General features: G+C 46.2%; 1 protein-coding gene across 2 annotated transcripts in view; it reads left to right on the top strand.

The window, feature by feature from the left end:
* LOC126299187 (intracellular coagulation inhibitor 3-like) overlaps positions 1 to 18,651 on the top strand; it is a 165,578-nt gene that overhangs the window by 76,533 nt on the left and 70,394 nt on the right. For both annotated transcript variants that reach the window (XM_049990963.1, XM_049990964.1), the window contains exon 3: positions 7,198 to 7,380. In XM_049990963.1, the coding sequence (XP_049846920.1) occupies positions 7,198 to 7,380 (183 nt within the window). The remainder of the gene's footprint in view (positions 1 to 7,197; positions 7,381 to 18,651) is intronic.

Here is an 18,651-nt window from a genome sequence, read left to right as displayed (position 1 = left end):
ATTTCTATGCACCAGGAATTGCATGCCGACGACTTTGAACGTCGTGTACAGTTCTGCCACTGGGCACAAGAGAAATTACGGGACGATGACAGATCTTTTGCACGCGTTTTATTTAGCGACGAAGCGTCATTCACCAACAGCGGTAACGTAAACCGGCATAATATGCACTATTGAGCAACGGAAAATACACGATGGCTGCGAAAAGTGGAACAAAATGGTTCAAATGGCACTGAGCACTATGGGACTTAACATCTATGGTTATCAGTCCCCTAGAACTTAGAACTACTTAAACCTAACTAACCTAAGGACATCACACAACACCCAGCCATCACGAGGCAGAGAAAATCGCTGACCCTGCCGGGAATCGAAACCGGGAACCCGGGCGTGGGAAGCGAGAACGCTACCGCACGACCACGAGATACGGGCGAAAAGTGGCACATTAGCGACTTTGACGGGTTAATGTATGGCGCGGATTATGGGAGGAAGGATAATTGGCCCCCATTTTTATCGATGGCAATCTAAATGGTGCAATGTATGCTGATTTCCTACGTAATGTTCTACCGAAGTTACTACAAGATGTTTCATTGCATGACAGAATGCCGATGTACTCCTAACATGATGGTTGTCCGGCACATAGCTCGCGTGCGGTTGAACCGGTATTGAATAGCATATTTCATGACTGGTGGATTGGTCGTCGAAGCACCAGAGCATGGCCCACACGTTCACCGGATCTGACGTCCCCAGATTTCTTTCTGTGGGGATAGTTAAAGGATATTTGCTATCGTGATCCACTGACAACGCCTGGCAACATGCGTCAGCGCATTGTCAATGCATGTGCGAACATTACGGAAGGCGAACTACTCGCTTTTGAGAGAAACGTCGTTACACGTATTGCCAAATGCATTAAGGTTGACGGACATCATTTTGAGCATTTATTGCATTAATGTGGTATTTACAGGTAATCACGCTGAAACAGCATGCGTTCTCAAGAAAGATAAGTTCACAGAGGACATGTATCACATTGGAACAACCGAGATGAATGTTCAAACGTACCTACGTTCTGTATTTTAATTTAAAAAACCTACCTGTTACCAACTGTTCGTCTAAAATTGTGAGCCATATGTTTGCGACTATTACAGCGCCATCTATCACAAAGCGAAAAAAGTGGTCCAACTAAAACATTCATATTTCTTTACGTACTACATGAATATGTAATAAAAACGGGGTTCCTATTTTAAAAACGCAGTTTATAGGCGTTTTACCTATGTCAGCGCCATCTATCGGGCCAACCATAGCGCCGTTTGGTTTGCCACGACCTGCGATCAACAGGAGCAGCGATTGCGACTGAGACTGGAACTGCAACTCTCACAGGAACAAATATCGAACACACTATGTCTCTTAAGCCTCTAAGCACGACTCATATCCTGCTCTACTGTGATAGTAAGCGCCTCACTCTTTGTTCAACGTGATACGTGTCGTGAAACACAGTACCGATTTGCTAGCGACCTCTGACGTAGTCCGCTAGAAATTGCTCGCTTCGCCTGGTGACCTGGCAGCACTGTGTATCTTGCGTGCTTTGAGGGACGTCTTGCATGCAGGCGTTACGGCTCACGGTCACTACAGAAAGCACCAATACCGCTTGTTGGATGTTAACGCAATGCGGACAGATCCACATTTTACTCGTGTTTCACGCGACACCTGTTGCGGGCGGATCACGAGATAACTCGTGTTTACAACATGCAGCCTCTTGACTTCATCTAGTTAGGTGTTCACACCCATAGCCAACGTAGCAGTGGTTACTTTCTTAGTGTACCGTTTGCTTATTTAGCACTGTGAGTCTATTTTGATATTTCAGATAGTTACTGTTATACCGGAGCCAAGGTAGCCCCTGAGGGCTGGCAACCCATATTACACCACACAGGACGAGGTTGCCTATGTCCAAGGCGTACCAAAAGCACCCCGGTAAACGCCGGCTATTTACATACAAGATAATGGAAACAGACATTCCGAGCATTAGTACCTGCAGGGGGAGCTCGAGCCACGGCCTGCAGGAAGTATCACTACGCAATTACCTGATTGGCTGAAGACAGCTATTTAGGGGCTAGAACCAGCCCCAAAGTTCAGTTCACTCCGGAAGCCGACTTCGACCGCTGAAGATTACGTCTTCGTCTCTGAACTGGACTCTACTAGTGTGTGTGTGTGTTACCATAAACCTTTGTGGAAATTTAGAAGTGAACTTTTGTTTGCCTCAGTTATGGGACTTTTACTAGCATCGTTATTGTTACCTTTCTTTTGTTGTTCAGTCATCACCTTTGTGAACTTACATCAATAAAAGTTGTGTTTGTGAAAAATTGCAAATTGTCAGTCACAACAGTTACCATTTCCGTCTTGAAGCTACGCCTGCTTTTAGCCATGGTCCTATTCAGAAAACGAAAGTAAATGAACGAATTAGAAATATTTTCTGAGGTTTTTGCTAACGAGTACTGAAATGTTCCTAATGAGAATGAAGATCTGGATGACTGTGGAGAAATATATTTATGATTCGGGGGAGGATTCCAGTGACAGTGACATAATTGGACCTGTAAAGAAGCTTAAGTGGCAGTGTTTTCAAGTGATTCTGACAATAACACTCAAGGGACTGTTCTTGTGAATGATTCATCCTGTCATATTTATAACAGCGATTGATGTGAAACTCACTTTCAGTCACACATAGAACCGTTTCATTGTCATTCTGGAGCCATTAAGTTTCCATCGTAGTATGACTCTGAAGCTTCTGTGATTATCCTGACGTTTGGTGATGACATGCTTGAACCGTTTTGCAAGGAGTCGTACACCTGGCCTATAGCACTCAAGTAGTCGTCTGTTACAGAAAGAGGCATGAAGAAATTCCTTAACCTAATTCTTGTAATGGGACGAACAACAAATGGAAAACAAGAAAGATTATTGGTCAACAGACCCCCTACTAGCTACAAAAATGTTTTCACAGACTATGAGTCGCAATAGACCTGAACAGACTTGGAAATTCTGGCACTTTAATGACAACACGAAATTGAACAATAGCTCTGGCATGCTCTTCAAAGTTCAACTCATGTCGGATTACTTCCTCAATGAATTCAGAACATTTTAAAAATCCAAAGCAACAGTTGTCATTGGAAGAGGGGATTATTCCACAGAGAGGCACCTGAGGTTTCGAACGTGCAACTCTGCAAAGATTAAAAACTGTGGGTTAATTGTTAGGATGCTGTGCGAGAGTGACACAAACTATATTTGTAATATGGAGGCTGACACTGCTGAACGGACGAAACTGGAAGAAGAAGTCTCAGTTCTTAACCATGACCTTGGTGGGCACCATATCTACCAGAATAATTATTATACGTAACAGCAACGCAAATGCAGAGTTGTTACTGAAAAACAAAATCAAAGTCTGTGGTACGACTAGTGGAAACAGAAGTTTACCGCATGTCCTGAAAGACAAAGAATGAAGAGAGGCGACATAGTTTTCTGTAGATAAGGTGGCATTTGACTCCTCGTTTCCAGAGACAAGCGGGATGGCAGAATAATATCAACAGGTCATGGGACTTCTCTTGGAAATACTGAAGAAAAAAACCGGAGAGCATAGACTGATGCCTGTTTGCGTAAAACAATAAAATGTCCGCATGAAAGGAGGTTACCATGCGCATATCTTTCTTACTCTCCTACTGTCAGTAAAACGACGAAATTAACAAAAAAATCGTCCTTTACCTAATAAACCATGGACTTTTCAATTTATTTAGAATTTACAATGCCTTGAATCGCGAGAAAAAATAAAGTACAAGCCGTTTCTTCAGTTGGTGGCGAAATACTGAATTACCGACTATGATAACGAAGGCTCTCCGAAACCAGAGAGATATATGACCAACCCATCCCCTAGTGAAACAGGGAAAGCACCACGTAATGATCCACATTGGAGAACTGTCGGGTGACATAAAGCAACGTTAACCTGTGTCCATTTCAGACTACTGAAAAAATAAATTTCCTACGATACCCTGTAGAGTTTGTGCAGCCCGCATAAAAATAAGTGAAACAAAGTATATTTGCAAAACTTTCTAGGGTTCCGATTCACAGAAAGCAGAATTACGCATTAAAAAAGTACTAGGAAAGTTGGTTTATATGTAAGCGCCAAGGTTAATACAATGTATGAAACAGTAACTGTAAAGGATAAGATCTCCGAAATAAACCAAGTCGAAGAGCTTAGTGATAATATTTGAAAACTGTCTGCGTCTCAGCGCAGTGCTATGTGCATAGTCAGGATAGTAAATATCATAACAAAGGAGCACATCAGCAAATGGAAACCGAAGAAATAGGTAAATTATTTGTTTGTGTGATACAGTGGATTTATTGTTGTGCACACTAACTGGTATACTATAATGATTATTTTTACATGTAGCTTGAAGTTACATCAGTATTATAGTTTATAAAAATTGGTACTTTTTTCGCATGCTTAAAAATTGTTGTTTCATAATGTAGAGAAACTTTATATGTTCAAACACTGAAAGAGTGAAACAGAAACGACGAAAAATTTATGATAAGTAAATCTGTTTATGATTACATAAGAAACAAAAGAGCTAGTCGAAAACATGTGGTTTTGTATAGTCAGACGACTATACCGAAAAATGATTGGAGGACCTGCAAGACAATTACACTGTGTGAGCTGCATACAAATCAGGCAGCTCATAATGCACGTCCACATCAGTAAGTTTGAACAGAAATGTCTGGTCCTTAATGTGCTAAGTGAAAAGTCATTTACATATGAAAAGTATAGGAGTTGACCCAAAACTGAACCTTGGAGGATTTATTTTGTAATTTGTCACCAGTTAATAAAATTTTCTTTCCTTCCTTTATAGTCGGATTATTCAGCATCACTTTTTACGCTCTGTTTGTTAAGTATAATACAAACCAGTAGTCTGTACAGCCATCGATTCCATAAAATCTAAGTTTTTCATGTTTGTTAAGTTCACATCTTGGATACTGCACCGCGCAGCAAAACGAAAGTGCCACTTTTTCGAGACAGCATAATTATCTCTTATTTGGACGCGTAAGTGTGGAACTTGGCCCAGAGATGCCTATAACCTTGTTCTGTAATGATGTAAAACCGTGCCACCGTGCATCATCACCCTCGGGATTGGCGACGCTTCAGACGGCCGACACATGCAAAGAAAAGGCGACAGCTCAGAAGTTCTTGTTAGCTGTAAGGTGGGTTAATGTCGCCATAGTGACATCAAATTTCACTACAATTATTTCCAATGCCGCTATGCAAGTGTCACACGATGGAAAGGTCGTCTCACCCCCTCTTACCCACATTTCACCCCAACTTTTGACGCCTCCGCAGTGGAGTCCAGAATCACGACACCCAGCACTGAAATCAGGCGGTTTTCTTATGGGTGGCCGTGGAAAACATTTCAGACACACTGCCACGTGAAATCGACAAGAAAAAGCCTCAGAGGGTGGCATAAAGGGTTTCTACGAAATCATCCCTTCTCTTGTGGTGCTGATTCCCACACATTTCGCCGTCAAAACAGACAGTTCGCAATGCGATGACAAAAAGGACGACGTTCTTAACAACGTTCGATATTGCTGCCACTCTCTAGGCGTTTCTACCCTCTAAGGTCATCGTGGGGCTGCAACCCCGCTGAACATGATCTAACCAATTTGGATTTTTACTCGGATATCAGAATGAAATCACTTGAGACTGTTAAAAACCATCCAGCGAAATGTGAAAGTGACCCGAAGCAGAAATACGTTTTTATACTTTTTCATCCCTCCCTTTCCGCGTCCTACTATTGTGTGATTACGAGGTATGTGGGTAGTGGGGGTGGGGGTGGGGGTGAGGGTGAAACATTAATGTGTGCGTGAATAAAACGGCAAAGGGTACCTGTCACGACGTTCGACACTAATTCAGCCATACGGCTGCTCTAGTGCCTCAAAGCTAGCAAACACCACCTGATGGGTGCTAGAGCTGCGTGGCTGGCACTGAGGATGTTGCAGAATTGGAGGGATCTTTGCTATTTATTCACGTACATCTTAATGTTGCATCTCCCCCCTCCTCCCGCCACCCCGCCACAGTAATCATGCTATAGTAGGGCGCTGAAAAGGAGGGATGAAAAAGCACAAAAGCGTATTTCTGCTTCGGATCTCGTTTAGATTTCACCGAAAAGTTCTCAACAGTCTTTAGTGCTTCCATCCTGTATACCAAAATAAAAATTGCAATCGCTCTATACTCTAAATGGATCATAGCGCGCCGGCCGCGGTGGTCTCGCGGTTCTAGGCGCGCAGTCCGGAACCGTGCGACTGCTACGGTCGCAGGTTCGAATTCTGCCTCGGGCATGGATGTGTGTGATGTCCTTAGGTTAGTTAGGTTTAAGTAGTTCTAAGTTCTAGGGGACTAATGACCACAGCAGTTGAGTCCCATAGTGCTCAGAGCCATTTGAACCATTTTGATCATATCGCATTCAATGGGATTTCAGCCTCACGATGTCTTTAGAGTAGGGTTGAAACGTCTACTGGGTGCCAGCAGTGTCGAACATTGTCAAGAACATCGTCCCCTTGCTCATAGCACTGCGAACTGTCTTTTTCGACCGCGAAATGTGGGGGAATCAACGTCCCAAGCGAAGGTATGGTTTGATTGACGCCCTTTACGCCGCTCCCTAAGGATTTTTCGTGTCAGTTCTCAGCGGCGGTGTGTCTGAAATGTTTTAGTCAGCCACTCATAAGAAAATCGCCTGATTTCAAAGATGGATGTCGTGGTTCTGGGCTCCATCGTAGCGTCAAAAGATGGGTTGAAATGTGGGTAAGAGAGGGTGCGACGACTTTCCCATCATGCTACACGTGCATGGTGGCGTTGGGCAGAATTGTAGTGAAATTTGGTATCAATTGACGTCATTAATCCATCTTGCAGGTAACACGAGCTTCTTAGCTGTCGCCTTTTCTTTTTATGTGTCCACTCCTTGCCGTTTAAAGCGTCGCCATTCTCGAGGGTGACGGCGCGGGTGCCATGCCTTTACATCATTGCAGAAGAAGGTTGTAGACAAGCCAAGTTTCAGACTTATGCGTCGGAATGGGAGATAATTATGGAGTTTCGGAAGAAGTGGTCCTTTCATTTTTCACAGTGTAATTATGAAAGCGAACAGTCCAGAGACTTAGAAGAACGTGTGTTGGCAGGCACTGTCGCCGGGGCGGGACAACTTGGTCCTGGCGCCGTTCGGCGTGGCGAGCGCAGCGGGGATCCTGTTGGAGGCAGCTAGTGGAGACACGGCGCGGGAGCTGCACCACGCCCTTGGCATCGCGCAGGCAGAGCGACAGGCTCTGCGCGACGGCTTCAAGGCTTATTTCGACACTTTCGAGGTGGGTATCGTCATTACTTGCACCCTAACTGCTCGAATTTCAAAATGATTTAGGACCCTCAAGTCGAGATGACTGACAGCCCACACGTTCAAGGTATTCAAAAAGTTTTAATTATCACTTTTGCCATCCTGAAATCCCCGCGCCACAAGATCGTAGAACGCCGCTAGAAGAGTCAAAGAAAAATGACCCAGTCCACTGAAATGAAGGCGTGTGGCGGGGGCCTCCCGTCGGGTGGATCGCTCGCCTGGTGCAAGTCTTTCGATGTGACGCCATTTCGGCGACTTGCGCGTCGATGGGGATGAAATGATGACGATTAGGACAACACAACACCTAGTCCCTGAGTGATGAACATTTCCGACCCAGCCGGGAATCGAACCCGGGCCCCTTAGGATTGACAGTCCGTCGCGCTGACCACTCAGCTACGGGAGGCGGACATCCAGTCCACTGACAAAGGGCGGTAATTGGTTTTCTGTCTTTGAAACGGTTGTTGATTTGATGCAAGTAACGGCAAAAATGCACCATCGTATGATACAGTAGTTAGGCGGAAAAGACGCTTCCAGTTTGGTCAGAAAAGTCTGACGAAGAACGAAGTTGCAGACGCTCTTTCTGTGAAGAAAAGGAAGGAAGATTCGTGTTTCATGTCCCGTCGACAACTATGTCATTAGAGACGGAACACAAGCTCGGATTAGGAATGCTTGGAGAAGAAAATCGGCCGTGCCCTATTAAAGGAACCATCCCAATATTTGCCTTAAATGATTTAGGAAAAACATGGTAAACTTAAATTAGGATGGCCAGACACGGATTTTAAACGTCGTGCTCCAGAATGTGAGCCTCTGTAAAGAAGGAGGAATCATAAGAGAAGAAGAGACTCTGGTGCGCGAAGACCGACGTATCTCAATCGAGGCGACAGGGGAAAAGCTAGTAGTCACTAATGGATCAGATTTCAACATCTTTCACTACATGTTGAAAACGACAAAATTCATCACCCACTGGGTTCCACTGCTGCTCACTCCAGTTCAAAAAGCCGACCGAACTGAAACACCAGCGGAAATTTTGCAGCTCTGTCAGGCCAGTCCAGATGACTTCCTTAGCCATCTAATCTCCATCGACGGATTTTTGGGTGTATCACGATGATCCCGAGACGAAGGAGCAAAACGAATAGTGAAACATGAGGATTCAGCACCGTAGACCCAATCATCATCGTGTTTTAGGACTGTCATGGTGTGGTGCTGACAGATTATACTCATAAGGGGTAAACCGTTATAGGTTTACAGTAGCACACCGCCAAAATCTCTTGGCAAGGATACGGGAGACGGTCCAGAGAAGGCGTCGGAGGAAACTCTCCAAAGCGGTTTTTTGCCCCAGACAACGCCAGGCTCATTCTGCACACGACATTGTCACACATGCTGCTTCTTTGAGCTATAAAAGTTTTGCTGCACCACTCGAATTTTTCCTCGGCTGAAGAAACCATTGCATGGCAGCTATTTGTAGAATTACGACAAGGTGAATTTTGAGCTTGAACTTTTCCAGAAAAGCCAAAATGCAGATTTCTACAGCCAGCGTTCCTACCATCATTGGAAAAAATGTACTGTATTGAAGGATCTATTTGTAGAGAAACACTAACACCATCATAAAATGTCATGGTTACATCTTAGTTTTTTCTGGGTGATAATTAAAATTTTATCACCATTCCTTGTATACATTGCCGTGTTGTATGTTCCATTTACATATAGGATATTTCATGAAAAGTAGTAAATACAGGGTGGGACACAGAAAACGCATGGTTTAAAATGTATAGTACATTGGAAATACCATATTTGTTGTTGTTATCATCAGTCTGAAGACTCGTTTTATGTAGCTCTCCATGCTACTCTCTCTTACCCAAGTCTTTTCATATCAGCCCAACTACTACATGCTAAATCAGTCTGGATCTGCTTATTCTATTCAAGACCTGGTCTCGTTCTGCAATTTATATCCCCTTACCACCCCACTTTCCACATTACCAAATTAACTGTTCCTTGACACCCAAGGGCCTGTGTTCTAACCCGATCCTATCGTCTAGTGGAACTATACAATACAACTACTTTCCCCTCAGTTCTATTCAGAACCTATTGATTAGTTATTTGATTCACTCATGTAATCTCCAGCACTCTTCTGTAGCACGTTTCACACTCATCTATTCCTTTGTTGGATGTTCTGTTTATCGTCCATGTTTCACACTACGTACGAATACCAGCCGAAAATACTTCAAAATTGCTCTGAGCATTATGGGACTTAACATCTGAGGTCATCAGCCCCTAGAACTTAGAACTACTTAAACCTAACTAACCTAAGGACATCACACACATCCATGCCCGAGGCAGGATTCGAACCTACGACCGTAGTGGTCACGCGATTCCAAACTGAAGCGCCTAGAACCCGAGGCATGATTTGAACCTGCGACTGTAGCGGTCGCGAGGTTCCAGACTGAAGCGCCTAGAACCACTCGGCCACACTGGGCGGCCCGAAAATTATTCCTAATACTTAAATTTATGTTAGATATTAATACATACTGATGAGCGCAAACATTATGACCACCGCCCACAGTGATATTGGATGTCACGTGGTTGCGCTGCGGGTACGTGACGCGGTAAGGGCAGTATCTAAGTGGACCAAAGACGAATGGAAAATCATTCTAGCGAATGAGGAAATCCACTTAACCCTTTAACTGCTCTGGACGTGTTAACGCGCGCACCTTTGTACGCGTAGACACGTTCAGAGTACCAGGTAGAAGGACTGGTGGCGCTCGTAAACACGTCCACAGCAGTTAAAGGGTTAAATGACTGACAAAGAGGAGATTCTTACAACCCAGCGCCTGCAAACGGCGAAGCTGGTCAACTGTTCGCATGCTAATATCTTAAGCTCCTACGGAAGGACAGTGAAATCATGAGTAGGCGACAATGTGTTAGCCATCTACACCTCATAACAGAACATGGAGGTCAGAGGCTTGCAATAAGTGGCAGTCTATTAGTGAACTGAAACATATAGTGTTATATTGTCACAGTGAATTTAATTATTTCTGTGCGAGTTCAAAATGCTTCAAATGGCTCTAATCACTATAGGACTTAAAATCTGAGGTCATCAGTTCCCAAGACTTAGAACTACTGAATCCTAACTAACCTAAGGACATCACACACATCCATACCTGAGGCAGGATTCGAACCTACGACCGTAGCAGCAGCGCGGCCCTGGACTGAAGTGCCTAGAACCGCTTTGTCAGAGCGGCCGGCTGTGCGAGTTAGATTGCGGCTAGTTGATACATGCCCATGTTTATAGAAAGCAATATTCAGTGACTGTGGAGATTAGGACATCAATTAACATCTTACTTCTTGTTGTGTACATATTTCCGCGTAGTCAGCGCGTACACAACTTTCCCACTAGAGCGCGCCCCGCTAAGCACAACAGCGCAGGCGCAGCGCTTGTCCGTCTCCGCACTACGAGATGGCGCTACCATAGAGACGGACCAAATACTGCTTCCGCCGATCCGCGTATTAATATGCAACGCAGTCAATGAGATTGCTGCTGACGTAGAACATTTTCTCCTCGCGGATCACACTCGTGCAGTGATATATGAACGCGCCTAATAAGATTACCATATTCCTGTACATAGCCATGAAGATAAATGTATAGACACTTTTGTCAAGTATCAGAGATATATGTGAGAATAAGATTAACGTACCAGTACCAAAGGAACTTCAGATTGTCAATTGTAAATAGCATCCAGAACCAAGTTAAGTAATTTTTATGCTTGTTATTATTTTAATAAATGTGTGTGAAATTTCATCAAGCGTGCAAGAGGCATTTCTATCGTCTGACCTAACGGCAGAAGATAAACACGCTACGATAAGACCACGAGACATATTGCTGACACACGCCTACTTCGTTAGAGTGACAGGTCAAATAATCTGATGGTGTGTGTACTGAAGGTCTTACAGTACGCACACCACACTTCTCTCTATCCCTACACTAGTAGTTGCATAGAAATCTTTCTGAAGATTTCGTGAATGGAGAACCCCAGACCAAGACACTGCATGAGAATCTTGTTTTCCGCGGTAAAGCGAAGTTCCTTTCAGCACCCAGGAGCAACCATCCTCTGCGGCTTAAGGGCCAGGTATCAGGGGGACCAGTGCGGCCGAGCGTATAAGCCACCGCATTTTCCGAGTCTAGCGCGCCGCCCGCGGTGAAACTCAGAGGCTCAGCGTACCGTATCTCGCAATAGATGCGGTCCAGGAAGTCTCCTGGAAAACCCGATAACGTAGTGGCAGAACAGTTCAGCCGACTCACCGAGCTTCGCATACCAGTACAGCCAGGCGTATCTGTTTGAGACAAGAAGTTTGCTTTCCTTCCCAGAAACGAGTGGTGTGAAGTGGTAAGCACCTCGCAGAACTGTAAGAAACAATAGGACAGTCCAGCCAGTTCGTTGAAAATTTGAACGAGACTCCTTACTGGTTAGTAGTCATAAATTAGTAAAGTGGAGGAGCCGAGTCCTGCTTCCAGAAACTCTTAAACGTGGAGCCAACCGATTGGCTCGATAGACAACTCGATAGGAGAGGGAGAACGTCAACAAGACTTGTTCAGACTAAGTCCTTCCATAGGTTAACATTGCAAACCCGGAAATTGTTGGTTTTGTAAAATCGTCTGATTGACACAACGAAGGCGCACAGACGCATGACGGAGAGCTAGTCTGGAGAAGGAACAAAAGTTGAACAGAATACTCTTCTTCTCTGGTCGCTGAACAGAACTAACTTTTCCTCCGCCGGCCGGAGTGGCCGTGCGGTTCTAGGCATTACAGTCTGGATCCGAGCGACCGCTACAGTCGCAGGTTCGAATCCTGCCTTGGGCATGGATGTGTGTGATGTCCTTAGGTTACTTAGGTTTAATTAGTTCTAAGTTCTAGGCGACTGATGACCTCATAAGTTAAGTCGCAAAGTGCTCAGAGCCATTTAACTTTTCCTCCGGGCGCCGAACAGAATGCACATCTCCACCCAGAGCCGACGAGGGCTGGCTTTCTCTCAGCCACCGACACTCAGCAGCTCCGCTACGTGCATAATTTAGTAGGACGAACGAGAAGACTCGGAAGTGTTCGACGTATGGCTCCGTAGCATCGTACTGAATAAACAATATGAGTAGCAGTTGGAACTACAGTGACACAACGAACTGTTGCAAATCGGCTAATTGAAGGATACATCCGAGCTAGACGCACTGTAGCATACATTCCACTGACCTCCAACCACCGCCATTTGCGACTTCAGTGGTGTCGAGAGAGAGCTCACTGGAGAGCAGGGTGAAGGTCTGTTATGTTTTCTAATGAAATCTGGCTCAGCTTCGGTGCCGGTGATGGCTTTTGTTGGTTAGAAGGAGACCAGTTGAGGCCATGCAACAAAGCTGTCTACGAGCTAGACACACTGGACCTACACCTGGAGCTATGGTGGGCGGTGCTGTTTCTTATGACAGCAGCAGCAGGAAGAAGTTTGTGCACCTGTCTGGTGATTCGACCTGTTGTGCTACCATTCATGGACAGCATTCCTGTGGGTGTTTTCCAACACGATAACACTCGCCCAAATACCCCTGTTGTAACCCAGTATTCTCTACAGAGTATCGACATGTTGCCTTGGCCTGCTCCATCACCAGATCTGTCTCCAGTCGAGCACATATGGGGCAATAAGACGATAACTCCAGCGTCATCCACAAACAGCAATAACCGTCCCTGTACTGACAGACCAAGTGCAACAGGTATGTAACTTCAACCCACAAAATGAGATCTGGCGCCTGCACGTTTGTATACTTACATTTAATATTCCGGTGGTTGCACCGGTTTTTAATGTACCAGTATTTCACATCTGCAATGGCTTACCTCACATTTACATTAAAGGTATGTGATTTTGCAGTATTAATCCCTGAAATATGTTACCTGGACAAATGTATTCACGAAATTTCATTACTCTACATTAATTTCTCTTTGGTGTTGCGATTTTTCCGTCAGTATAGCTTGTGGCAGAGGGTACGTTGTGTACGACTGTCACTTTTCCTCTTCCTGTTCCAGTCGCGAAAGGTTTGTGGGAAGAACAATTCTTCAAGTCTCCACGTGAGCTCGAATCTCTCGAATTTTACTTTCACACTTTCACAGTCCTTTCTTGAGATGGATGTGGGAAGATGCTTCCAGGAACAGAAGCTCTCGGTATTTCGACAGTAAACCGCACCGCAATGCAGAACGCTCCTCTGGCCGAGTCTGCCACTGGAGTTGAGTGAACATCTCTGTGACGCTATCGCACTAACTAAATGACCCTATAACGAAATGTGCTGCTCTTGTTTGGAACTTTGATTTTTCCTCTGTCAGTCATATCTGGTACTGATCCGAGACTCACGAGCAGTATTCAAGTGTAGATCGAACAAGGGTTTTGAAGCTACCTCACTTCCTGAAGATTCTTCCAATGAATCTCAGACTGTCTCATGCCTTACTTCGATTATTTTTATTTGGTCTCTCTACTTAAACTGCCCTTTACGTATATACCTATCTATTTTATGGACGTAACTGCTTCCAGTAACTGTTCTGCAATCGTGGAATAATAAATTAGTGAGTATTGATGCCTGTTTGTGCCAATACGTTACATTTGTTTATGTTGAGGGACAAGTGCCAATCCCTGTACCAAGTGTCGAGCCTCTACTGGCTTTCTTGCATTTCGATGCACTTTTCTAGCCTTGTGGCTTTTCTGTATCAACAGCATCATCTGCGAAACACCTCACGGAACTTCAGACGTTATCGACTAGTTCATACTGTGATAAGTAATGGTCCTATAATAATAATCCTTCGTCACACATCCGAAGTAACTTTTGCATCTGAAAATTTCTCATCTTTCACAATGACATTTAGTGTTCTCTATAATAGAAAATCTTCAGTCCGTTCGTACCATACACGAGTTTCAGCTGCCTTTCGAGCTGCCGGCGGCAGAAATCATAACGGCATTCCAGCCCTACGGCGTGGTTCGTGGTCACGCCGCAGACCACTGGGTGCGTTTCAATAAGGCACCGTTTTAAACTGGGTCCGTCAGATCACGATTGATCTTCGTTGTAACGCGCCGTTCTATTTAAACATCAATAGGTGTCGCGCGGTCGTTATACACGACAGTCAACTCAAGACCTGCTCTAGGCGTGTCAAGGAGGGTCATCTCTGTAGGGACTGCCTGCAACGGCGCATCACTCAACTGCTGCCCGCTGAGACGACTAGAGAGACTCCATCAGCGGTTCTGATTGCCAGTTACGCCATGGCCCTCACTTCTCCTCCCACCGGTCGACGGCCAACAGAGCTACTGTCGTAACTGACACGTCCATCTGCGGAGTTCGACAGAACGGAGGTGCCTGCGTCCCTCCCTGCTCCTACCGCACCAACGCCTGTCAACGCCGTGGCGGACGCTTCGATGAAACTTTCAACACTCATCGTTCCTAAGACAGCTTTTGTGTGGGAACGTCGGGAATACCTCCCTTCTTCCTATAATGAAGGTCAGGTGCGCAAGCAGTGCTCACCAAAGAAGCGCAAGCCTCTGACCAGGGATGCCTCGGCTATCATCCTGAATTCAGTGGCCGATCGACCTGGTGACACCTCGGTGATTTATTAAGATGAAGAGGACAACGGTGTTACTTTGACTGACGGACCAGAAGTGACAATTGCAATGCCTGATCAAATCGACGATACGGAAAATCTCAGCCCCACTGGCAACTGCCGGCCGCGGTGGTCTCGCGGTTCTAGGCGCGCAGTCCGGAACCGTGCGACTGCTACGGTCGCAGGTTCGAATCCTGCCTCGGGCATGGATGTGTGTGATGTCCTTAGGTTAGTTAGGTTTAAGTAGTTCTAGGTTCTAGGGGACTGATGACCACAGCAGTTGAGTCCATAGTGCTCAGAGCCATTTGAACCAATTTTGAACTGGCAGCTCGGCTGTTCTGCCGCCGCCATCGGCAATGTTTGCGATGGGTCGTATGGACACATATGAGGCGCCGACGACATCGACATGAAGTGGCGACGTCGAGGACACACCGCCTCCGCCCAGGTACCAGCGGTTCCCGCAACGGAGTAATAAACAACGGAGTAATAAACGATAGCACCAGCAGTGGATTTCAGGGACACCAGGCTGCCCCCCTTCGGTTGCCTACCGGCGGCATTCCCCCTCGCAGCGGGTCACAGCTTCATACGTACAAAGTGGGTACGATTAACATCAACAACATTAGTACGCGGATGAAATTCCAACTTCTGTGGGAAATGATTCGGTCTTCCGACATTGACGTCGTGCTGCTTCAGGAGATGCATTTGGCCGCCTAGCCAGATGTAGCCGGTTACGCCTCTAAAGCCTCTCCTGGTGACGACCTTGCGCGCTAAGCAGCCTCCTATGTTCATGTGAACATATCAGCTTAAAACGTCATGTACCTGTCATCCGCAGAGCGTACGGAACTTACCATGAAGGACACCCGCATTGTAAATGTATAGGCTCTGTCTTCCTATGTTCGTGTCGGCATATCCGCTGAAAATGTCATGTACCTGTCATCCGCAAAGGGTATGGAACTTACCATGAAGGACACCCGCATTGTAAATGTATAGGCTCCATCTGGTTCTGGCCATAGGTGGAACTTAGATCGATTTTACTCTGAGGAGATCACTCCACTCTTCCTTGGCCGCCACGAACATTTCAATTGTGTTTTGCATTAGAAGGACCAACAACCACACCTCATCCTCCCTCCCTCCCCCTGCCAGGAGCCAGGAGCTGTGCTTTGTCATCCTCGATCTTTCCCTTTGTGACACATAGGAGAATCGACATGACGATGTACAAGACTATATTTATCAGATGGTCCACTCTGCAAGTCGCCTGTATAGGATTTATGTCTCCCTGAGGCTATCCAGTGTTATCCAAGATGCAGAACGCTGGCCCTTGGCATTCTCACAACACTGTGCATACGTCAGCACCATCATACTCCCGTGGCAGTCATTCACCATGGAAATTAAACACCACACACCTTACCAATCCTGACTGCCAGCAGCGTGTCGTAGAGGTTCGGACAGAGTGCGAACGCATATACGGCGACTATGGCTTGGTGGCTGGAGTGCGCCAAGCCTGCGATACGGTGAGTCTTGATGCAGATTGGCAGGGAGGTGTCTGCACGGAATCGTCATACAACACACTTCTACTTCGCTGTGCTTCCTGACCTAGACATGCAACCATTCTCTCCGCCTGTTCAGATGGATATCAACAGGATAGAGGCTCGCACAACTGCACTGATCATGGCAAATTACAGGTAGTGGTCGTGAAGACTCGCTGTCAAGGAAGGTATCACAGGAAGACCCCTCAATGCACTACATCGTGACTGACAGAAAGCATCCCCAGCCAGGCAGATATTGTGGTTGGTTTTTGGAATACTTTCGCCACATCCACAAGTACGTGCAACATGAAAGCTATAATTTGGAGCCGATTTCGTCCCAATCACCTGCACCATCTTGGGCATCGAAGCGGAAACTCTGATGGAGGACATCACCTGTGATGACGTCAAGAATGTATTAGCGAAGGGTGATCCAAACAAGTCGCCTGGCTTGGATGGTGTCCCTGTGGAATTTTACTGGGTGTTCCAAGATTTGGTGACGCCAAGACTGACTGTGATGTTTCACGAACTGTTGACAACAGCCCCCATGGTTCCACCGCCATTTGTCGAAGGCATTATCGTCCCAATTGACAGGCCATCGCAGGGGAATATGGCTGCATATTACCGCCCCCTAACCTTACTCAATGCTGACTACAAGATATTTGCATGTATTTTGGCGACACAGTGCCGTATCCGTGGAACAAACGCCGCTGGGTGGACACATCAATGCCCAGACAGCCACTGGTGAATGTCGAGATGTGATTGCTCTAGCAGCTACGAGCGATGTCTGTGCAGCATAAGTGGCCCTCGATTTTGACAGCACTTTTGATTGTGTGTGACATGGTTGCCTCTTTGTTGTCATGGAACGGATGAGCTTCCCGGCCCCCTTCATTGGTACCCTACGACGTCTGTACACCAATGCCCGCTCCCTTGCTCAGGCTAACGGCCATATGACCAGATTGGTACCGATCCGCCGTTTCTTATCTCAGGGATGTCCGCTATTGATGGTCCTCTATGCTCGCTCCCTGGGACCACTTGATTGGAGTCTCACGAAGCACTTGTCAGGATTCACCCTGCGACAAACACTTTCCGCTGGGTGTATGCAGACGACTTGTTGCTGCCGGTATTGTCACAGGAAGAAACCACGCACATACTTGATCTGATCTCCGTGTATGGGACGTGGCAGGCAGTGCTTTGAGTGTTGCCAAATCAACGGAGAAGCCAGTAGGATGCGAACTCACACAAGAAGAACTGGCGCCTCTACCTTGCGTCCAGAGCTTCCATTACCTTGGCATCATCTGTATGTCCACCACCCGTCGCATCGCCGTGGTCAACTTTCGACGTTCCCTCCAAGTCATCCGCGTGGCCATTCAGCAACATTGCCTCCATTGCCTCGATGCTTTGCATAATGTGGAATATCTGAATGTGCGTGTAGTTTCCGAGCTGGTGCACGTAGTACAGGTCTTTCTAACGTCTTCAGCGATTGGTCACAGCCTACAGACCGCGTTGGGCTACGTCCTGAGGGCTGGTAACATTTTTAAGGTCAAATTTGATATACTCACCCTCCCCTGGTCGGCTGGGGGACTTGAACGCACCACCAAAGCCCGGGGTTGTGCAGCGGCCTTATATCTGAACACCATGCGCAAATAGTGATATGGCACAGGGAACTCACTCATGTGCCACCTCTTGGACATTTACACGCCAGCCTCCATCTCCCTACCGGTGTCGGTAGGGAATGTTGCGCCTCTATTTACGCATCTGTTTTTCTCTCTCTCTCTCTCCTTTTTTTTTTTGTGGACCTTAGCTATGTACTTGCTGCCTTCCATGTACAATCTCCCCCCCCCCCCACTTCCAAAATATTTCTACATGCAACTACTGGGTGATGTACATTGCAACAACGTTAAGATTAAGTATAAGTATCCATTACCGAGGTGTAAGGCGGTGTGGCGCAAACTTCATCAGCCGTACCTCCCGACATCAGTCGGAGCCTCACCATATCATGTCGCCTGTAGAAAATTCGCCACTAACCGGCGTTTACAAGCGACTGGTTTGATGGACACTCCTTTACGCTCCACCTGTCACTCGGTAGACGATGACGCCCAGCGCTGGGCA

The sequence above is a fragment of the Schistocerca gregaria genome, chromosome X (genome assembly GCF_023897955.1).
Source record: "Schistocerca gregaria isolate iqSchGreg1 chromosome X, iqSchGreg1.2, whole genome shotgun sequence".
Taxonomy (NCBI): Eukaryota; Metazoa; Arthropoda; class Insecta; order Orthoptera; family Acrididae; genus Schistocerca; species Schistocerca gregaria.
The sequence above is the reverse complement of the archived record's forward strand: the minus strand, read 5'-3'. Positions and strand labels throughout refer to the sequence as shown.